Source organism: Lontra canadensis, unplaced genomic scaffold (assembly GCF_010015895.1).
Source record: "Lontra canadensis isolate GAN:19392208 unplaced genomic scaffold, GSC_riverotter_1.0 scaffold48, whole genome shotgun sequence".
In the NCBI taxonomy this organism is placed as follows: Eukaryota; Metazoa; Chordata; class Mammalia; order Carnivora; family Mustelidae; genus Lontra; species Lontra canadensis.
In genome coordinates, this window is record NW_022631042.1 from 14,508,130 (window position 1) to 14,530,749 (window position 22,620).

Genomic DNA, 22,620 nt, shown 5'->3' on the forward strand with positions numbered 1-22,620 from the left:
AAATTCTAACTGTATTTAAAATGTTTAAACTTTTTTCTAATAAATATAAGCATGAAGGTCAAATTTGTTGGTGTCTGACCAGGTCTGCTGAAGGTCACCATCTGTGAATGACGTTAAATATTGTGGTGCCCAAAGTAACGACATAGTGGGAGCATAGAATGTGCTTTTCTTAAGACCATTTCTTCCATTTTATAAAGTGGATGTGGAAAGGCAATGTCCACTCTTTCACTTCACATTCCTCCTAAGGGACTTGTACTTTAAAGTCCTTTTCTCATTTTATGGTGGGAAAAACATAACAAATGTGAAAAGTCAGGGTGCTTCATTTTCACAGGTGATAAAAAGTATGTATTTCATCACAGTTTTCCCTACCTTTGAAGCTAGAATTTGACTCTGTGTTTCCTGATAGATAACTACAGGCCTTTTTTTCTTTTTCTTCTGCTTTCCTCAGTGCTTAGGATCTTCTATTTTTAGTTCATGACAGAACTCTACTTGTGTATTTTATTTTAAGTCTTCTCAAATAGATTTGGGAAATAGGTACTATAAATAAATGATAAATAGTTTGTGCGCCAGAGCTTGTTTCTTTTTCTGTCCCAGAGCTTGACTGTTTGGCAAGGTCTATCTCAAAGATGACATGAAAACCAGGAGATGTTTACAAATCCTGCTGAGATACAGACACAAAGCATGTGGAATCAAACACATTGAAATGCCAGAGCATAAGGTGAAGCTTTCATTCCCAATATTATCCCTCACAACATGGGAGTTGCCTTTTGTTTCAGCCTCTCATATTAAAAGAGGCTCTCCTAATGCTCTTCTTTGATCAAACAATACTGAAATATTCAATCCTCCAAATTCAATTCTCAATTCAATTCAATACTCAATTCAATACTCAATATTCAAATACTCAAAACAACCTGAAATAAACTCAACGTTGACATAAGAGGTAGAGCTGGTAAAGACAGTAAAGAAGTTTAATATGGATTTGGTAAATATTACCTGGAACAAAAATCTCTACATGTTATACTTACATTGAAAAGTATGGAATACCAGAGGGAATAAAAATGCATTTTAAAAAATTTTATAAGTGAGTAGTTTTCTATTCAAATAAACTATCCAGTGACATCATTATAAGGAGATCCCCAAACAGACACTCAGACCCTGAGACGATCCAGAAATTTGCTCCAAATTGGATGTTTTAGGTGGATATGAAGTGCTGAACAAAACTCTTTTTAATGAAATAAGGGGTAAAAAAGGCAGTATTTCTCAACTGGTATTTGTATTGACATAGTTTTTAACTGTGTAGGTATAATTTAATTAAGATATTAAATTGACAAGTGATTATTTGACTTTTATCCATATTACTATAAATTTATATATTCAAGTTGCAAAACAGCATTTCTTTTTCTTTTATGTCTGGATATATTCACTAAAGCATGAGAGAGCATCTTATATTCAGGCTAACAATATTTGAGACAATGCTTTTTACATTCTCAACATTTTTAGAAGCAAGTGACAGTGAGTCTTAGAAATTGAAGTATTCCACAAATTAGACCATTGGTTCTGAACTGATCTGTAGACTAAATGGGAATAATTAACATATTTTTCTGTACTCCTGATTTTACAAAGATATCCAGGGGGTGGTCATTTGAATTCTGAAAAATTGATATTCTTTATCACTGACCATGTCCCAATTTTTATGATAGCTGTTTTTGCATTTAATTTCATATACTCTTAGCACCATTCACTTGAGATTGTTATTACATTGATAATATGAACAGATGGGAATCCAAAATGTTAACAGTAACAACTGTCACTATAAAATTTTAATTTTTTCTTTTCTAATTTTTTCCATAATGAACATATATAATTTTTATAATTTTAAGAAAGAAATAACAAGTGAATCAAAATTTATTATATATACACAGTCTGTATATTTTTTCTACACCAAACTCTCCTAAAACCATGAAGACTCTTTTTATGAGTTCTGGAGCTGAATTGGTTTAATTGGCTCACAAATTCATTAAACTAGACCATCTCTAGGCAATATTATAAGACTAACAATAGCAAAAATTTTGACTAGTGCCAGCCTCCCCACTAAGATGCCACAGTAATAAGAATAAGTGGGATTATTGATGTTCTATAGTCATTTACTCTAAGATTTTTTTTTTGCACTGGTCTAAAAGATGACACAAAAGCAATCATATAAATTTCAAGTTATTTGAGAAAGAATCACTATTCATTAAGAAAGGAGACCTATTAATATTAGAGGTACTTACAAGTATTTCTTACATAAGTGACTACAAGAAAAGTGTGCTGAACCATGAACACACACCAATGCTTTATAAACACAGTTCTCAAAATAATTTTAATTTCAAACCTGAAATCTGCTTAAAATCTGCTTGTCCCCTGGGGCTAATAATACATTATATGTTTATAAAAAATAAAAAAAATAAAAATACTAAATCTGCTTTCAAGAAGGGAAGTAAATAAATAATTTGCAAAGAGTTTTCTTTCCATATATCCCTATATATGGACAGCAAAATGGCTGTCCCTATGCTGAGGTGATCCTACATTGTTTTTTCTAAAAATCATCTATCAGTTTTTCATTCACAAGGTTTAAACAAAAGAAAGTTACTTACCTGGGGGTGTTACTATGAGCTTAGTTCCTTGTGCAAATCTTTTGACCCAGACTGTTAGCACATTGGTTAGAGGTTCTACAAAAACATCAGACTTCTCCTGAGCTTCATGGCAGGACCAGCAGGAAGAAACCTTGTACTGGCAATTTGATCTTCAGAGTTTCCTGGGGAATCCTTGAATATAGGCTTCATAGCATCTGATATTTTATAAGTTTACCTGAGCTTAGTTGACCCAAGTGTCTGTTTTCCAAGAAGCCAATAGTTACTGAAAAGGGCTGATAGAAAACAAAAACACTAAGAACAAAAGAAAAAAAAAAAAAAGAGAGAGAGAGAGATTGGGATTAACTGGTCAACCCACTACATATCTACATTATTAGGAAAGTGTTCAGTGAGTTAAGAGGTTGATATCCAGGTGTTCAATTATTTGAAATTGCTCAACATGTGCATCAAAGGAAAAGCCTTTGTGTTCTCACAAACACCAGACCTACTCTGTTAGTAATTTGGGATTGTATTTCTAAAGAAGGGAATTCTTCAGTAACTTACACTGCAAATATACCAATAGAAATATATTTGAGAAATGTGAACAATGTTCTCCATTCTGTAATAAGCTGCTTTAATGACAGCAAAATGATTTTTTACTGCACAATCAAAATGAGAAAATAATTTGTGTAATGACATATTATCCCTGGAATGAAAGAATCAATTTGTAGAAATCTATCTTCTATGAAAAAATAGATACCATTTTAACCCCAAATTTGAAAACACAATCCATTTCTCTGAAATGTTGAAAGAAGCAGCCTCTTGGAAGCTATTCTGTGATCTTCAGAAATGCATGCGTAGCCCTACTTCTGTGGTTAACTAGCTTTGGACAAGACATTTGCCACCCCTGCTTTCCCACATCCCATTTGCTGTGTGGGCATTGGGCTATGAATGTTCCAAGGGTGCTTCCTGTTCCCACAGCTTATGAACCTGTGATTAAGAGCAGGAAAGTGTCTGCTGTGGTTGCTCAAGTGAGAAGGTGTTGAGGGTTAGTAATAGAGAAGGTTTACTTACAGGTCCTTCTCACTCTCTGATATTGTGAGATTCCAGTAGGCACAATATCAGGGGGCTTCATGGGACATGAGGACCTTATTGACTATCAGGTAGAAGACTGTTGTTTTTCTTATCTGTGATTAGCCAGAATTTGGCTAGTCTTACAGGCAATATTGGTTGAGCTTATATGATTCATTTCAGGGGCTCTTCTTTAATTGGTACCAGGGGACAATGACCTTCTCAAGGGAAACCCTAGACTGCTTGCAATGTATATGAAAAGTTCTGACTGGTGTTCAGGTAAAAGGGAGTTGATTCTGAGAGATTCTCATTTTAGTGTCTCATTTGAAATGCAAGGGAATACGTTCAGAGGTACTGCACAAGTTGATAGTGGACATAAAAAACAGTGAAAAGACAAGGTGTATAGTCACCTACAAACCCAGGCCAAAGATACACATACATCCATAGGTTTGGCGTTGCCAGTGACTAATTAGAATGGGATCCAAGAGGGGGCATGAATCAGGACTGGGAAGGTAGTGGTGGAGGCAGCCCTTTTTCCTCAGAGGCAAGAATGGGGAAGGAAGGTTTGCTTTAGAACCAATGAAAGGCCCTCTCAGTAAGATCTGTCTCAGTGTTATTTTATTATGTTCTTGGTATAAAGAACTATCAGATCCTGGAAGACCTCACCAAAACACCCGTGTTATAATAATTCAACGTATATTCCCCTTGGGAACAACAACCTTGCATTTTTCCTTTAGCTTTTACTTCAGACATACCTATCCTTGAGCTCTTTTTCACTCAGATTGAAAGTGTGGAGAGCTCTAACTTAGCGTGCAAATTGGAAGAAAAGTCTTATTATATAATAAAAAACGAGATACTAATCTCACAACCTTATGCAGAAGTAAGTATATTTTATGGATCAATAGTTTATAGAAAGTTCACAAAGTTTGACAAATATTTAAAATTACTATAGTTATTGCTTTAGATGCTATGACATTTCTATACTCTACTGTGAATAAAGAAAAATATTGGAGGAAAAATATCTGTCATTTATTACCCTTGACTCTTTCCCTCTTCACAATTCTTAGCTTTTTAGAATTAAAGCAACACTTTACTGTTGTTTAGAGGGCAAAGTGAGATGTGATTTTTAAAGACTCTCTGAGATCCTGTGTTCGCTGAGATGGCTAATGAAGTAGCTCAGTTATAATGGGAAAGGACACTGTGATGTGTTGATCCCGTACTAGAACTGTCTGTATGCAACCTTCTTTAGTTCCCAGCAATTCAGCAGGTTAATACCTAAAACTGGGAACACAATATAACAAAGATTTAGTACCTTTCCTCAATCAATGCTGCTGGTTAATTGGCTGAGCAGGAATTTGAAATCCAGATCTGTAACACTCAAAAGTCTTGTATCTTCCACCTTTCATTCCTTTGTTCATTTGTTCATTCATTCAAACTCAGCACACCATTTTGCACACTGATTTGTCTTCCTTCCCCAGAAACTTCTCATAGATGCAGAAGTATAAAAATCAAGACACTTGCAGAAGTTAGTGTAGGTCCCACAGAGGTAAGGATAGTTGATAAAGTGACCTGACTGAAAGAAACATCACAGGTTCGGTCCTTGGGCTCCTAGCTCAGACATTGCTGAGGACACAGATTCAGGAGAAAATTCCTGTATAGACATTAATCAGGTCCCTCTGGGAGGTAGAAAGGAGCATGTATGTGATGGCAGGGGTGTGGAGTTGTGGGAGGGCTTTTGTCCAGTGGCAGCGGAGCATTTCCACACTTCACTGGAGTGTATTTGAGCTGGTGTAGTATTCCAGCCCAGCGTCTGCCTCACTAACTTGGTGTATCTTGAGGCATGCTGGTAAGACCCATAGACAGAGAGAAAGGGAGCCACAGTATTTACACCAAATCATCCTGCAAAATAGGTCTACTAACTCTCTTTATCAGCAGATTTCTCTCATCACTGTGTGACTGTTACCATCCAATGATATTAATGTAAAGAAGCCATTTTCTTGTTAATGGACTGTAGTCCCTAATTGGTTGAAATCAATGGGAGAGGGAGAGAGAGAGATGGAGGAAGTTCTTACAGTTCTTTGCTTTTATGAGTTATGCTTATCCACTCCCTCCTTTCCTTTTTCCTCTCTCTCTAGTCCTTCCAATGCAGTTGGGATAATTTCTAGTGGTCTTTACTCATGTAGACTAATTCTTTCCTTGTATCTCTTAAATCCACTGGTGAGTCTTTTTGGCATTCTTCATTTCCTTTATTGTGTTTTTATTTCTTGCCTTTAATTTGGTTCCTTCCATCTCTCTACTCTCTACTCTCTACAATCTTGAGTATTGTTTACCTTTTCCATTAGATTAGAGCCTTTAATATATTAATCATAGTTATTTTGAATTCCCTGATAGTTCAACATCTGTGTCATGTCTCAATCTGGTTGTGGTAATGGCTTTGAGTCCTCAGAGTGTATTTTTCCTGACCTACTGTACGTCTATGAAATTTTTGTTTGGAAGCTGGACATGTTGTGTGGTATAGTAGATACTGAAGTAAATATGTTTTGTGTTTGAAAGTGAACACACCTTTCCTGTTAGGCCTTTACTTTGGGGGTTTATGTTAATGGATCAGGAGTTAGACTGGAGTTGAAGTTTGTTGTTGTTAAGTTATCAGGGTTGAAATTTGTTTTGTTAGTGTTCAGACACTTAAAAATTCCCTAGTTCTACTTTGTCTTTTCTCCTCACTTGTCTTTGAGTCTAATGTTTGTTTTGCTCACCAGAGAGAGTCCATCTTTTGAAAGTCTCTGAGTTCTATTCCACTGTGACTTTTACTAAAGGTTTTCTGGCCTGTGGGTGAAAAGTCAGGGAGGGAGACATTCCTGATATTTTCATTAAGTCTCAATTTTAAGCAGATGCAGTGAAAATGGGTTTTAAGGATGTGGTCTTCACAACTATTCCTTCCAGTTTTCCAGAAGTAGAACATTTTAAATCCCTATTTCACTCCCTCAGCCACAATAAGTACCCACCTACTTCAGGTTGTACTTTGATGCCCATCCTTCTGTAAATGAAAAGGTGGTACTTTTGGACATAGAGGAGATGTTTCTGGTGAACATTTTTGTGATCTCCTCCTTTGCCTTCCCTCATCAGCAGGCGGATTCCACCAGCACCTTCCCCTGCAGATGAAGTCACTTGTTTCTTATAGTGGTGATGGCATAGATTAGGTCTGTGTGGATTTAGCTCTAGCTGTTGTTCCCCTCCTGCAGCATCAAGGGAGAAGCATTTTTCTGGAATGTCCCTGTTCTTCCCTCCAAGAATTTTATGGAGTTCCTGGAGAAGACACTTAAAAGGTGATGGGAAATACTTTATACATTGTCCCTCAGGGTTCACACTCTTCCACTAGTCTATACTCAGCTCTTTATATTTCTTTAGAAATTTCCACTTTAATCTTGTGACCAGGTGAATGTGTTTGACATCTATCCAAGATGAACAAATGCTCACTTCCTGTTTCTCCCTGCAAGAGCCTGTCTCCAATTTTTATTTAAGTACAATTTCAGTTCTCCAATGGATACACAGAATGACATTTCAGCTCCTCCTTTTTTGGATGTTATTTTAAGTTAAGACCTGAGCTATTTCCAGCTCTCAACACCTTGGAACACATGTGGGTCCTTTTTCCTAAATTTTGTTTGTTTGTTTTCCTTTATTTTTTAAAAGATTTTACTGATTTATTTGAGAGGAAGAGTGAGGGAATGAGAGAGAGGGAGAGAGAGCACAAGTGGTGGTGGTGTTGGGTTAGTGCTGGAAGGGAGAGGCAGAGAGACAAGGAGACTTCCCACAGAGCAGGGAGCTCAAGCCTGGGACTTGAGAGTCAGGGACTCAAGCCTGACTCAATCCCAGGCCCTGAGATCATGACCTGAGCTAAAAGCAGACACCTAACAAAGTTAGCCACCCAGGTGCCCCTGTTTGTTTTTCTTTAGTGTAAATTGTTGTTAAATTTCAGTTGAGTTCTGCCCAAATTCCCATTATATCTCTTTATAATTTTTTAACTGTAATTTGTTAATACTCAGCTTTGACACTTCTCTCCATATGGTGGATCTCAGTCTTTTCTCTGATAGGTATTTGGGTAATTTTTTTTTTAAATCTGTGGCTTTTTAATTTTATTTGTCTTGATTTGATTTATATGATTCACTTTTTATTTTCCATCCATTTTCAGTTATGAGAAGAACAGAAATGTTAATTTTGATGAAGTGCAAGTTGTCAAACATTTCTTTTATTATTCTCACTTTTTGTGTTCTATATGAGAAACCTTTGGCTAACCCAAGGTCACAAATATTTTTGTGACATATTTTCACAATGTGTTCACAACAATATCTAGAAGTGTTATTGCTTTAGTGTTTACATTTTGTCCTAGAATCTGTTTTTAGTTAGTGTATGTGATATTTGATATGGATTGTGGTTTATTATTTTTTTTTACATAGATGAAAAGTTGTTTCATAACCAGTTGTAGAGAAGTCCATTCTTTGTCCAATGGATTTCCCTGGCATCTTTGTTAGAAATTAGTTAACCACTTATGTGTTGCCTTATTTCTGGATTCTCTCCCTCTTATCTATGTATCTATGTTTTCACCAATACCCCACTGTCTTGACCACTGTAGGTTCATAGTAAATGCTTAAATTATTTTCAAAACTATTTTGCAATGCACTATTCTTTATCTTCCCATATAAATATTGCAATCAGTTTATTAGTTTGTATGAGAAGTTCTCCTGGGATTTTAGTAGGGATTACATTGAACGTATTTATCAGTGTTGAGTCTTCCAATCTGTGAACATGGTATATCTCTAGATTTATTTACTTCTTCTTCTACTTCTGTCAGTAAAGTTTTATTGATTTAGCATACAAATCCTTCCCATTTTTGGTTAAATTTAACCTCTACATATTATAGAGGTTCTCTTGATATTGTTAGTGTGACTATTATAAATGATAATATTTTTTAAATTTTACCTTCCAATTGTGATTTGCCAGAAAAATGTATTACAATGGATTTACATCTCACATTCTATATAGCAGTGTATACTCCTCTACTAGGTGTATGTGCTATCATTTATCCAACTAAACTCACTATATTTCGATATTTATATCATTTCTAACATTTTGCAGTTACCCAATGAATACTTTTGTGCAATACTTTTGTGCATATGTTTATAGTGTTGAAATTCTACTTTCAGAGTAAATTTCTAAAAGTATTTTTGCTAGGTTACAGTTAAATGCATGTGAAATTTTGTTAGATATTTCCAAATTCCTCCATGAAAGGGCTGTATTTTGCATCCTTCCAGCAATGTGTCAGAGTGTCTCCCACAGCTTCCCCAACAGAGTGTATTGCTTTTATTCAGTCTCATGAATGATAAATGATATCTCAATGTCATTTTAATTGATATTTACCTTATTAAAGGTGAAGTTGAACATGAATATATTCAAGAACTATTTTTATATTTCTCTTCATGAATTGGATTTTCATGTCTTTTGCCATTTTCCTTCCATTTTTAAAATGTATTTTTATTTTGAGGATAGTTGATCATCATGTGCTGTACAACTTGAAAGTATTTCCTCATGGATTGTTATTTGTCTTTTGATTTAACTTATGCTGCTTTTTTTGTCAGTATTTTTAATTTTAATCATTTTAGCAACTGTACAGTGTTATCTTGTCGTGCTTTTAATTTGCATTTCCCTAATGGCTAATGATGCTGAACAATTCTTCATGTGCTTATTTGCCATCTGTTTTGTTAAGTATCTGTTAAGTCTTTTCCCCATTTTTAAAAAAAAATTTAAATTTATTTTCAGCTGCTTTTTGCCATGCAAGCTTTGTTTTCATTTTCAGAATAAAATTTATCAAAATATTTTCTTATTGTATCTTGAATTTTAATTGTAGTTAAAAACTCATTTCTTTACTCTTTTTTTTTTTTTTTTCGCATGGAAGGAGCTGCCAACATTTTTCAGTTCAGAGTCAGATAACAAATGCTTTACTTAGGCTGTTTGGCCCTAAGGTCTCTCTTCTAATTCATCACCTCAGCCACTGTAGCACAAAAGCCATCACGGACAGTTAGGAAATGAATAGGCATGGTTGTATTCCAGGAATGTCAGCAGCAGGTTTTCTGTTAGAAAATCTGAGAGGAAAAGTTTTCTATTTTCACTTATTCTATTATTTAAAATTAAGAAGTAGAGAAAATAATAAGTTTTGGTTTTGGTTTTATATTTTGTTATATTATGGTCAAATATGCCATAATAACCCATATAAGAAATTCAGTGCCTCAATATAATGAACATTAGGCCTGCTCCAAGCATGTGGAAGAACTTTATATGTATTCTCTAAGTTACTTCTCTCAGTGGTTCCTCCAGGTAAATATGTTTATGTTTTCCATTTCCAAATGAGGAAAATGAATCAAAGATATGACAAGAAATTTATCCAGAGTGAGATAGTTAATATGGGGAGAGTGGATATGTAACAAAGGGTCATTGAGGAAACCCTGAAACAGAAGGAAAGATAAAATAAAAATAAATATCACTCCATAGTATATCATTCTAGGGAGGTGATTGACAAATATCTTCTGTAGAGGGCGAAATGATCAATAGTTTAAGGTTTGTGTGCCTCTATTGTAAATATTGGGCTCTGCCATTGTAATGCAAGGGCAGCTTTCTACAATTTGTAAGCATATGGTCCAGGCTGTGTTTCAGTAAAACCTTATTTACTAAACTGGGGGTTTGCTGGACTTGGGCATAGTTTGTGGCCCTCTTATTCCATGGTAACCAATCTTGTCATTGTATTTAATCATAGTTTTCTAGTTATTCTTTTTTCTGGGGGTGTAAGCAGTAATACCATAGAATGGAAAATATAAATATATAACCATTTGAAATGTCATACAGACAGTTTTATTTTATTATTTTTATATAGTTACATTTTAAATTATTATACAAACAATCTTTATTAAATGTAAAAACCCAAAAATATTGATGGCAGGGGTGCTGAAAATACTGACTCTACTTTTGGCCCTCCATCTTGATCAGATCCTTTCTTGAGGCTCCATGCTCTGGGTGCCTCTGGAGGTTAATATGCACACCTTAGTAATGCCTGCCATGGTCCGCGTGAGGGGAGAATTGGTTTGACCTTCAGTAAAGTTGTAAATTTTACTTATAATTCTTCAAAAAGTATGTTTTTAAGAGCTACATGGTATCCTCTCACTTCAAAGCCTCATAGATGAGGTACCCTATGCCCTACTGCTCTCACTGTAGTGTGTCATGGTTGTTTTGTAAGGGTGGTTCCATCTCCTGAGATTTACTGCCATGTGACTGTGTTAATCAAGGTCTGCATTGTTCTTTTTAGGATTAAATGAAATAATCTGTATTTAGCACTGATACTGTGAGAAGCGTATCAGTGCTTCTTTTTTTTTTTTAAGATTTTATTTATTTATTTCACAGAAAGAGACACAGTGAGAGAGGGAACACAAACAGGAGTGAGAGAGGGAGCAGCAGGCTTCCTCCTGAGCAGGGAGCCTGATGTGAGGTTCGATCCCAGGACCCTGGGATTATGACCTGAGCCAAAGGCAGATGCTTAATGATTGAGCCACCCAGCGCCCCTTATTCCCTCTTTTCATTCACATCTTTCATTCACATCACAAGAAGAAGTGGTCTTTTTACCTTTGCTTCTGTAGACTTATTAGGTGAAAGGTAAGGCGATGTTGAAACCATTCATTCAGTGTTCTCCTCCCGGGATCCACCACAAATAGGAGTCATAATGGACAGGGTGTAGGACATCAGATCATGTGTTTGTCTCTGAGAAGGGGATGACACTGCTGTGGGAGGACTTCATTCTGCTTCTATAGAACCTCTGTACTTGGTAGTGCCACCTGATTCTTAGAAAGAGAAGAAGAATGACTATGTTGTCATGATCTCGGGACCCAAGTATGAAATGCAGGCATGGTAATTATGTGATCAGATATCCATGTTACCAAAGGAACAAGGTTTGCGAAGTAAAGGTTTTTCCTCATCCTTTGAAAGTGGATTCTAAAGATGCGGGAGTGGAATTATTATATATTTTTTAGAAAAATATGGAACACTTCATGAATTCACATGCCATCCTTGCACAGGGGCCATGCTAATCTTCTCTGTATCATTCCAGTTTTAGTATATGTGCTGCTGAAGCAAGAAAGGTAGTGGAATTTTTATACTGCATGTTTCCCTATTTCTTATAAACTCACAACCATCCAGTTACTAATCACAGAATTCAATTCTCAATAATGATTTTTTGTTTTATTGGTTTGTGAGGGACAGTGACTTTTTTTTTCTTTAGAGATGTATTCAGGGTGTATTATCTTTCTTTTTAACCATTTGGTCCTCAGATCCTTAGTTTTCTTTGTAGAACCCTAGAGAACAAAGTCAGAGGCATATCCACCATGTTGGAGACACTCAATGTGCTGGTTTTCTCTCAGAATTGATCCCTGAATGCGGAGTGAGTTTCTGCTTCTACATCTAGAATACAGGGTTTAAACCTTGGTCTCTCCTATACCAACAAATACCTGATTGTTTACTTCAGGAATTAATGGTCAGATCCCTTCAGGATGGCCTCAGATACAAATAGAAGGCAATATTTACATTCAACAGATCATTGCACCTCTGAAGAACTGTAATAAATGAATAAAATCAGAAAGTAGTAATAACAGGAAATCTTTATGTAAAATGTATACCTCTTCCTGGATTCATTCTGAACCATTCAAGTACTCAAAATCTCTTTCTCTATGGTGAATTAACAGATAAATGGATTTTTCCCTGAACCACCAATCCTGTATTTTCAGAGTTCCCAGACAACAGAATTTCATGGGAAATAGCATCAAAATGTTTATGTTTGTACCAGTGCTGCTGATATCATGTGGAGCTCATTGTATGAGTAGAATCTAAAATGTCTTCCTGCAGAGTTCAGGAAATATAGCAGAGAGAGAGCTCAGGCTGGGCACCCAGCTGTGCAACCTCTGTGGTTGCCATATTGAGAAGGATGTGGGTAGGTCAGACCTGAAGATGTTTCTTGTGTAGCATTTTTTAGCAACTCTGATGCTGTGGATCCAATCCCAGCAGGCACAGTAGTACATGGCCTCATCTTCTTGCTCTAAGAAATTTACCTTCAAGGTTGAAGTAGAAGTAATAGCATTTTTAGTTGCTTCAAGTTTGTTTTTCTTCCCACCTAAAGAAACTTGAGTATAGCTTGACAAGACATATGTTAGATGTTCTATCTCCTGATGTGGTTTCTGCCGGTACCAGTGTATGACTGCATTGGTAAAGTCCTTAGTGGACACCTTGCATAATATGTGGGCACTCTTATATCTTGCTCTGGAAATTGATATTTCAGGTTGCTCCAACTTCACCTGCCCGAGGCCAACTGCAACGCAAAGCAGAGAAATTCCCATGAACAAATGATACAGAAAAAGGCAACAATAAAGAATTTCTTGAATTTCTCCTGTAGACTGAAGTGCCTGGGGGACAACTCACAGGCCCAGAGACAGGAGAAGATGACTGCTTCCAGAAGTGGCATCCCGTTGGCCTGGCTGGCTCCCCAGTGACAAGGTAAGAAGTGAGGTCCCTGTTGGCAGGACTTGACATGTCAGTGGCAGGAGGGCGGGGCTCGTTTGGGTTTCTCAGAAGAAGTGGTGGCTTAGATAGTTCCCTGATGTTGTTCATGATCAGTCACAGATCTGAGCAGTCTGGGGCTTCCTGTGTCCCATCATTGCTGGGCAGATGGGGTGAGAGTATTCCGTATCTGCTAGGAAATTTCTAGTATGAATGTGTCTGTCTGGGGTAGGACAGGATGATTCTCACACTCATCAGCCATCCCCCCGGGATTCTATACTGCAGAAACATTGCTCAGAAACATGAGGATGTGCCTGCTGTGCTCAGCCCCATGTCTGTCTGTCTCTGACTTGCTGTTGATCTGGGACTGGGATGGGAAATCTGACCTTAACTCTTTTTTAACACAGCACAACAGAACAACAGGCAGTGAACTATCTCATAGATGTTGTTGAATGTGAGTTGTGCATAAGCATTTTTAAAATTAACTGAGATGTCACCGGGCAGATTAGGACTCAGAGAAAGAAATGCAATTTCATTTATCATCTGGGTGCCTCCGAGAAGGGACTAGGCTACAATTGCTGGGGATACATGGGTCAGAGCAGTCTCTGGAAACCAGCTTCTACTTGCCCTGGGGCTTGCAACAGTCTTGTGAGCATGATGTCATAGGCAGGATCATTTGCAAAGGAATGTTATGTCACATAAGTAAGGATGAGCTTTACAGTTAATATTCATCCAATGTCTGTTGTGGACTTGTAATGTGTCAGGCAGTGTTCTAAATGTTTTCTTGCATTATTTTATTTATTACTCTCTGCAGCCTCATGAGAGAGCTGCCATGATTAATTTCCATTTCCCAAATGAGGGTAGTGACAAAGAGAAGTGACTGAGGCAAAAACACAGAGCTGGTACATAATAGCACATACAAGAAATGTACTTCCTTAAAGGCAATTTGAGAAAAATGAACTGTAAAAATGACAGCACAAGGCTCCCATCATTTACTTTTACTTTGATTTTTCTCTACATATTTATAATTTTTAAAGATTTATTAATTTATTTGAGAGAGAGACAGAGAGACAATGCATGGAGCTGACAAAGGTAGAAGAAAGAGAATTCTAAGCCGACTGCCTATTGAGCTCAGAACTGGAAGTGGGGCTTGATCCCAGGACCCCCAGTTCATGATCTGAACCAAAAGCAAGATCCAACCCTTTACTGACTACACCACCCAAGGACCCATGTACATATTTATAAACAGAAATAGGAATACTTGCAATTTAATATATAAATATACATTTTAACTGATATTTGCATATCTGTTTTTTAATTCTCCTTATTTGGTTAACTTATTGTAAGCAATACTGAAAGTCCTTAAGTAATCTATAAGAATATTTTTAATTGCCAAAAACTATTAAACACCTGTCCTTTATCACTTAACCCATTTAGTTAACATTGTGTTTTGAAAATTTATCAGGTCCTTAAAAAGATATTGTGAATATTAGTTATGACCTATGAAAATAGGCACCCTCCTATACTACTTACCCCTTTGGATGGTGGCTATATTACTCAATTTTTTTCATGTTTGAGTTTCTATATATGTAATTACCATAAGAATAGCTTTCAGAAAGTTAAAATTACATTATCACACTAAAAATGATAACAAACATAAAAGACATTCTGTGCCTGGCAATAATATATCCTTTTGATGTTTTCAAGCTGTACTTTAATTATTATTGAAAAACAAGAAAGGTTTTGTTAAATAACATTTTAATTCTAAAAATTCTTGTAGTCTCTTTTCTAAAAATGTATATAATCAGTAAAAGAATTAAAGGATTTTTTTTTTCTATTGAATATTTTTTCCTGCTTTGTCAAAAATTAGTTGACCATAGAGTTGAAGGTCCATATCTGGGATCTCTATTCTGTTTCATTGGTTTTTGTGTCTTGTTTTGTGCCCATACCATGCTGTCTTAGTGATCACAGCTTTGTACGTAGCTTGAAATCAGGCAACGTGATGTTCCCAGCTTTGTTTTTCTATTTCAACATTTCCTTGGCGATTTTGGGTGTTTTCTGGTTCCATACATATTTTAGTATCGTTTGTTCCAGGATATTGAAAAATGCCGATGGGATTTTGATCAGCATGGCTTGAAAGTATAGATTACTCTGGCCAGCATCGTCATTTTAACATTGTTTATTCTTCTGATCCATGAAAATGGAATGTCTTTCCAACTTTTTGTGTCCTCTTCAATTTCTTTAATGAGGGTTTTGTAGTTCCCGAGTATAGATCCTTTATCTCTTTGGTTAGGTTTATTCCAAGGTATCTAATAGTTTTTGGTGCTATTGTAAATGGAATCAATTCCCTAATTTCTCCTTCTGCAGTTTCATTGTTAGCGTAAAAGAAAGCAACTGACTTCTGTGCATTGATTTTGTATCCTGTCACATTACTGAATTGCTGTATGAGTTTTAGTAAATTGGGGGTGGAGACTTTGGGTTTTTCACAGAGTGTCATGTCACCTGTGAAGAGAGTTTGACTTCTTCTTTGCCAATTTGATTACATTTTGTTCCTTTTTGTGTCTGATTGCTGTTGCTAGGACTTCTAGTACTATGTTAAATAACAGCAGCGAGAGAGGGCATCCTTGTCCTGTTCCTGATCTCAGTGGGAAGTCTCTCAGCTTTTCCCTAATGAGAATGATATTCATGGTGGGCTTTTCATAGATGGATTTTATGAAGTTGAGGAATGTTCCCTTTATCCCTCTGAAGTGATTTAATCAGGAAAGGATACTGTATTTTGTGAAATGCTTTTTCTGCATCAATTGAGAGGACCATGTGGTTCTTGTCTCTTCTATTTATGTGTTCTATCACATTGATTGATTTATGAATGTTGAACCACCCTTCCATCACAGGGATAAATCCCACCTGGTCATGGTGGATAATCTTTTTAATGTACTGTTGAATCCTATTAGCTAGGATCTTGTTGAGAATCTTGGCATCCATATTCATCAGGGATATTGGTCTGAAATTCTCCTTTTTGGTGGGGTCTTTGCCTGGTTTGGGGATCAGGGTAATGTTGGCTTCATAAAAAGAGTCTGGAAGTTTTCCTTCTGTTTCTTTAAACATTTTTTTAAATTTATTTTCAGCATAACAGTATTCATTGTTTTTGTACCACACCCAGTGCTCCATGCAATCCATGCTCTCTCTAATACCCACCACCTGGTTCCCCCAACCTCCCACCCCCCACCTCTTCAAACCCTTCAGATTGTTTTTCAGAGTCCATAGTCTCTCATTGTTCACCTCCCCTTCCAATTTCCCCCAACTCCCTTCTCCTAACTCCCCATGTCCTCCATGCTATTTGTTATGCTCCACAAATAAGTGAAACCATATGATAATTGACTCTCTCTGCTTGACTTATTTCACTCAGCATAATCTCTTCCAGTCCCGTCCATGTTGCTACAAAAGTTGGGTATTCATCCTTTCTGATGGAGGCATAATACTCCATAGTGTATATGGACCACATCTTCCTTATCCATCTGTCCGTTGAAGGGCATCTTGATACTTTCCACAGTTTGGCAACCGTGGCCATTGCTGCTTATAAACACTGGGGTACAGATGGCCCTTCTTTTCACTACATCTGTATCTTTGGGGTAAATACCCAGGAGTGCAATTGCAGGGTCATAGGGAAGTTCTATTTTTAATTTCTTGAGGAATCTCCACACTGTTCTCCAAAGTGGCTGCACCAACTTGCATTCCCACCAACAGTGTAAGAGGGTTCCCCTTTCTCCACATCCTCTCCAACACATATTGTTTCCTGTCTTGCTAATTTTGGCCATTCTAACTGGTGTAAGGTGATATCTCAATGTGGTTTTAATTTGAATCTCCCTGATGACTAGTGATGATGAACATTTTTTCCTTCTGTTTCTATTTTTTGGAACAGTTTCAGGAGAATAGGTATTATTTCTTCTTTGAATGTTTGGTAGAATTCTCCAGGGAATCCATTAGGACGTGGACTCTTGTTTTTTCTGGGAGGTTTTTGATCACTGCTTCAATCTAGTTGCTAGTTATTGGTCTATTCAGGTTGTCAATTTCTTCCTGCTTCAGTCTTGGAAGTTTATAGGTTTCCAGGAATGCATCCATGTCTTCTAGGTTGCTTAACTTATTGGCATATAGCTGTTGATAATAATTTCTCATGATTATTTCTATTTCCTTAGTGTTAGTCATGATTTCTCCCCTTTCACTCATGATTTTATTAATTTGGGCCCTTTATCTTTTCTTTTGGATAAGTCTGGCCAGTGGTTTATTGATCTTATTAATTCTTTCAAAGAACAAGCTTCTAGTTTCATAAACGTGTTCTACTGTATTTCTGGTTTCTAATTCATTGATCTCTGTTCTAATCTTAATTATTTCCCTTCTCATACATGGGTTAGGTTTAATTTGTTGTTGATTCTCCAGTTCTTTAAGGTTTCTTATTTTGTGTATTTGGGATTTTTCTATTTTTTTGAGTAAGGCTTAGATGGCTATGTGTTTCCCCCTTAGGACCACCTTTGCCATATCCCATAGGTTTTAGATTGAAGTGTCTTCATTCTCATTGGTTTCCATGAATTAAGTTCTTCTTTGATTTCTTGATTGACCCAAACATTCTTGAGCAGGATGGTCTTTAGTTTCCAAGTGTTTGAATTTCTTCCATACTTTTTTTTTTTCTTTTTGAGATTGAGTTCCTGTTTCACAGCATTGTGGTCTGAGAATATACAGGGAATAATCTCAATCTTTTGGTATCAGTTGAGACCTGATTTGTTACCCAGTATGTGTTCTATTCTGGAGAGGGTTTCATGCGAGTTTGAGAAGAATGAGTATTCTGTTGTTTTGGGATGGAAGTCTGTATATATCTATGAGGTCCACCTGGTACAGTGTGTCATTCAAAACTCTTGTTTCTTTGTTGATTTTCTGCTTAGTTGATCTGTCTATTGCTGAGAGTGGAGTGTTAAAGTCTCCTATAATTAATTTATTATTATCAACTAGACTCTATTTTGGTTAACAGTTAGCTTATGTAGTTGGCTCCTCCCAGGTTGGGGGCATAGATATTTACAATTGTTAGATCTTCTTGTTTGATAGAGCCTTTAAGAATGATATAGTGTCCTGTATCTCTCACTAGAGTCTCTAGCTTAAAATCTAATTTGTCTGATATGAGAATTGCTACCCTGGATTTCCTTTGAGGTCTGTTGGCATGAAGGATCATTCTCCATCCACTCACTTTCTGTCTTGATGTATCATTAGGTTCAAAATGCATCTCTTGTAGACAGCATATGGATGAGTCCTGTCTTTATCCAATCTGCAAGCCTGTGCTGTTTTCTGATTATTGACAGAAAAGATTTTATTGTCATCATGTTGTCTGTAAAGCCCTTGTTTCTATGGATTGTCTGTATATCTGTTCTGTGTCACTTTTTGGGGTCTTTCTCCTTTTATAGAACCCCCATTAATATTTCTTGCAAAGCCGGTTTAGTGGTCCCATATTCTTTCAGTCTCTGTGGTCCTGGAAGCTTCTTACCTCTCCAAATATTCTGAATGACAGCCTTGCCAGATAAAGAATTCTTGGCTGCATATTCTTCTTATTTAGTACCCTGAATATGTCTTGCAAGCCCTTTCTGGCTTGCCAGGTCTCTGTGAACAAGTCTGATGTCAATCTGATGTTCCTTCCTCTGTATGTAAGGAATCTCTTCCCCCCAATGCCCTTAAAATGGTTTCCTTGGTTCTAAAATTTGTGAGTTTTACTATTACATGCTTGAGGTTTAATCTTCCCCCATTGATCTTGGGGCCGTCCTCTGCCTCTAGGACACTATTACTTGTTTCATTCCCCAGATTAAGGAAATTCTTGCTACAATTTGGTCAAATATATCTTCTAGTCCTCTTTCTCTCTCCACCCCTCAGGGATCCCTATAATTGTGACATCGGAACATTTCATAACATCATTTATTTCTCTAATTCTGTTTTCATGTATTTTTAGCTGTTTGTTCCAGGTATCCTCCTACTCCTTCTTTTCTATTAGTTTGTCTTCATGATCACCAATTTATCCTTCTGTCTCATTTACCCTAACTGTTAGTGTATCTAGATTAGATACTCTCATTGATAGCATTTTTAAGTTCTGCCAGATCTGCTGTCACTTCTGCCCTTAATGAATCTATGTTGCCAAATCTAGTTTTCTCCAGCCTACTTTATCTTTATAGCTACTACCCTGAAGTCTATTTCTAACCTCTTGCTTAGATCCATATCCATTAGACCTGCTGGAGAGGCCATGGTCTCTGTGTCTCCTCTTTGTTGGAAATTCCTCCTCCTTGTCATTCTGTTGAATTGCAGTTAAGGGGATATATAGTTGAAAATATCAACCACTATCCAAGCAAAGTGCAGCCTGGGGAGTTTTGGAGCAATCAGAAGTCACTGATGAAAGAAGGAAAGAAAGAAAGAGAGAAAGAAAGAAAGAAAGGAAATAATTCAGCCAAAATGAGCCCCAAGAGTAAGGTTTATAAAGTACAAAACCAAAAACAAACCAACACACAAAAAGACCAGCAAAAGAAAAAGTAAAAACAAAACAAAAAAATACAATAAAAGAGGGGGGTGATGGAACGTGATTATAATCCCTCAAGGTGGGCAAGGAAGGATATTTCAGTTCTTCCTGCATGTATCTTGATATTTTTGTTATAGAACTCAAATTTCCAGAGATACCGGGAAATTAAAACTGGCATATATATAAAGAGCATTGAAAAGGGAAAAAAAAGGACTACATTGAAGCTTATATCTATATTTATATATATATATCTATATGTATATAGATATATATATAAAGAAAAAGAAAAAGGTATATATATGAAAAAGTTCAAGTTAAAATGTTACTACAGAATATGTTGTATTAAACATCTAATTAAAATGGCAAATAGGTAAAAGAAATAAAAGAACAAGAATCATGAGAAAGAACTGCAAAAAAAAAAAGGGAGGAAGAGAAAAGTTGTAGCTAAGAAATATATAGGCTGTAAGGCAATACCAGGAACTTAATATACTGTTTTCCCCTGGTGCTGGGGTTTTATGGTTTCATGGGGACCCTGTGGTTTTTTGTTCTCTTTCAGTTTGTCTTCTGGGATAGGGGCCTGCCACATTGTTTTTCAATCAATCCTGCTTGGGGTGATTTGCCCTGCTCCCCATCATGGGTCTGTGTTTTTTGGGATTTTGTTCTCTGGAGGCTTTTGTTCTCTGATGGCATTTTGTGCCTTTTCGAAAGGTAAGAGCAAAGTAAACTGTCTGCACCCAGACCTCCACCTCAGAGAGAAGTCACAGTCTGATCCTTTCTGAATGGTCCAGAACACAGACTCACCTTTTATAAGCCTTGTTGAATACTGTAGACTCCCACAGGTGGTCCGTGCCCCCAGTGACCATCTCAGTGGTCAGTTGAGGCCCCCGCTTGTCTCTGTACACCAGTGCCATGAAAACCACTAGCGATACTGGTCCAGGTGAGCCTGGTCACAGCAACTGCCATTCCCGGGACCCCTGACTCAAGTCTGCCCCAGGTCCTGTCAGCCCCAATGGGGGTCGAGGCAATGGAGGTGGCAGGAGTGGCAGTGGCAGCTGCCAGCCCCAGGGACTGCTGCTTTGAGTCTGTGCCAGGTCCTCTCAGGCAAGGCAGGTGGAAGCTGTGGCCAGTCCCAGGACTGTGGGCTTAGGTCCACACCTGCAGCCACCTGGTCCCAACAATCTTCCCTTAAGTCCCTTTGTTCTGTGTGAGTGCTGTTACCAGTCCCTTCACATCTTGCAGCCACTAGTCTCCAAGCTACTGCTGGACCCCAAGTGCAGGGCACTTTTGCATTGGGGTATTACTTTCCAATGGCTAGCTCTGGTGGCTTCCTCCCCCTTCTGTTTATCTTCCAATATCTGTTCATGCAAACCCAACTTCTCCTTTGTACCTCTCGACTGATGATCCTCTGCCTCCGTAGAGAACTGATGTGTATAATCTTACATCTCAAGTTGATTTCATGAGTGTTCAGAGTGCTCTGGTAGATATCCAGCTCAATTCAGGGGACAGGTTGAAATAGGGTCTCCTACTTCTCTGGCTTCTTGCTCCTTCTCCCTTGTGTTCCTAATCTTAAGGAGAAGGCTCTCAGCTTTTCCCCATTGAGAATGATATTCACTGTAGGCTTTTTATAGATGGCTTTCATGAAATTGAGGACTGTATCCTCTATCCCTACACTCTGAAGAGTTATAATCAGAAAAGATGCTGTATTTTGTCAAATGCCTTTTCTGCATCAATTGAGAGGACAATATGGTTCTTGTCTCTTCTCTTAAAAAGACAGTCTCTTCAATAAATGGTGCTATATATGGAAGAAAGAAACTGGACCATTCTTTCACACCATAAACAAAGATAAACTCTAAATGAATGAAAGACCTCAATGAGAGACAGGAATCCATCAAAATCCTAGAGGATAAAATAAGTAGTAACCTCTTCAACCTTAGCCACAGCAACTTATTTCAAGATGCATCTCCAAAAGAACAACAAAGAAAGCCTAAACTCAGCAGGAGAAGAGAAATCATAAAGATCAGAACAGAAATCAATGAAATAGAAACTAAAAAAAACAATAGAACAAATCAATGAAACTAGGAGTTCGTTCTTTGAAAGAATTAATAAGATTGATAACCCCCTAGCCAGACTTATCAAAAAGAAAAGAGAAAGGACCCAAATAAATAAAATCATGAATGAAAGAGGAGAGATCACAACTAACACCAAAGAAATACAGACAATCATAAGAACATACTATGAGCAACACTATGCCAACAAATTTGACAATCTGGAAGAAATGGATGCATTCCTAGAGACATATAAACTACCACAACTGAACCTGGAAGAAATAGAAAGCCTGAACAGACCCATAAACAGTAAGGAGATTGAAAGAGTCATCAAAAACCTCCAAACAAACCAAAGCCCAGGGCCAGACGGCTTCCCGGGGGAATTCTACCAAACATTTAAGAAGAACTAACTCCTATTCTCCTGAAACTGTTCCTAAAAATAGAAATGGAAGGAAAACTTCCAAACTCATTTTATGAGGCCAGCATCACCTTGATTCCAAAACCAGACAAGGATCCCATCAAAAAAGAGAATTACAGACCAATATCCTTGATGAACACAGATGAAAAAATTCTCACCAAAATACTAGCCAATAGGATTCAACAGTACATTAAAAGGATTATTCACCACAACCAAGTGGGATTTATTCCAGGGCTGCAAGGTTGGTTCAACATCTGCAAATCAAACAATGTGATACAACACATTAATAAAAGAAAGAACAAGAACCATAGGATACTCTCCATAGATGCTGAAAAAGCATTTGACAAAGTA

The 22,620-nt window shown here is 37.1% G+C and overlaps 1 protein-coding gene and 1 non-coding gene across 2 annotated transcripts in view; both read right to left on the bottom strand.

Annotated features, from left to right (window-relative positions):
* Positions 1-13,280, bottom strand: part of LOC116876952 (immunoglobulin kappa light chain-like) — a 34,185-nt gene extending 20,905 nt beyond the window's left edge. Inside the window, 3 exon segments of the mRNA XM_032873432.1 lie at positions 2,637-2,708; positions 12,769-13,077; positions 13,188-13,280. Of these exon segments, the coding sequence (XP_032729323.1) occupies positions 2,637-2,708; positions 12,769-13,077; positions 13,188-13,230 (424 nt within the window). The 5' untranslated portion in view covers positions 13,231-13,280.
* LOC116876961 lies at positions 11,750-11,852 on the bottom strand. Its single transcript, XR_004384498.1, has one exon. It is a non-coding gene; the product is annotated as a U6 spliceosomal RNA (small nuclear RNA).
* Positions 13,281-22,620: the final 9,340 nt, after the last annotated feature.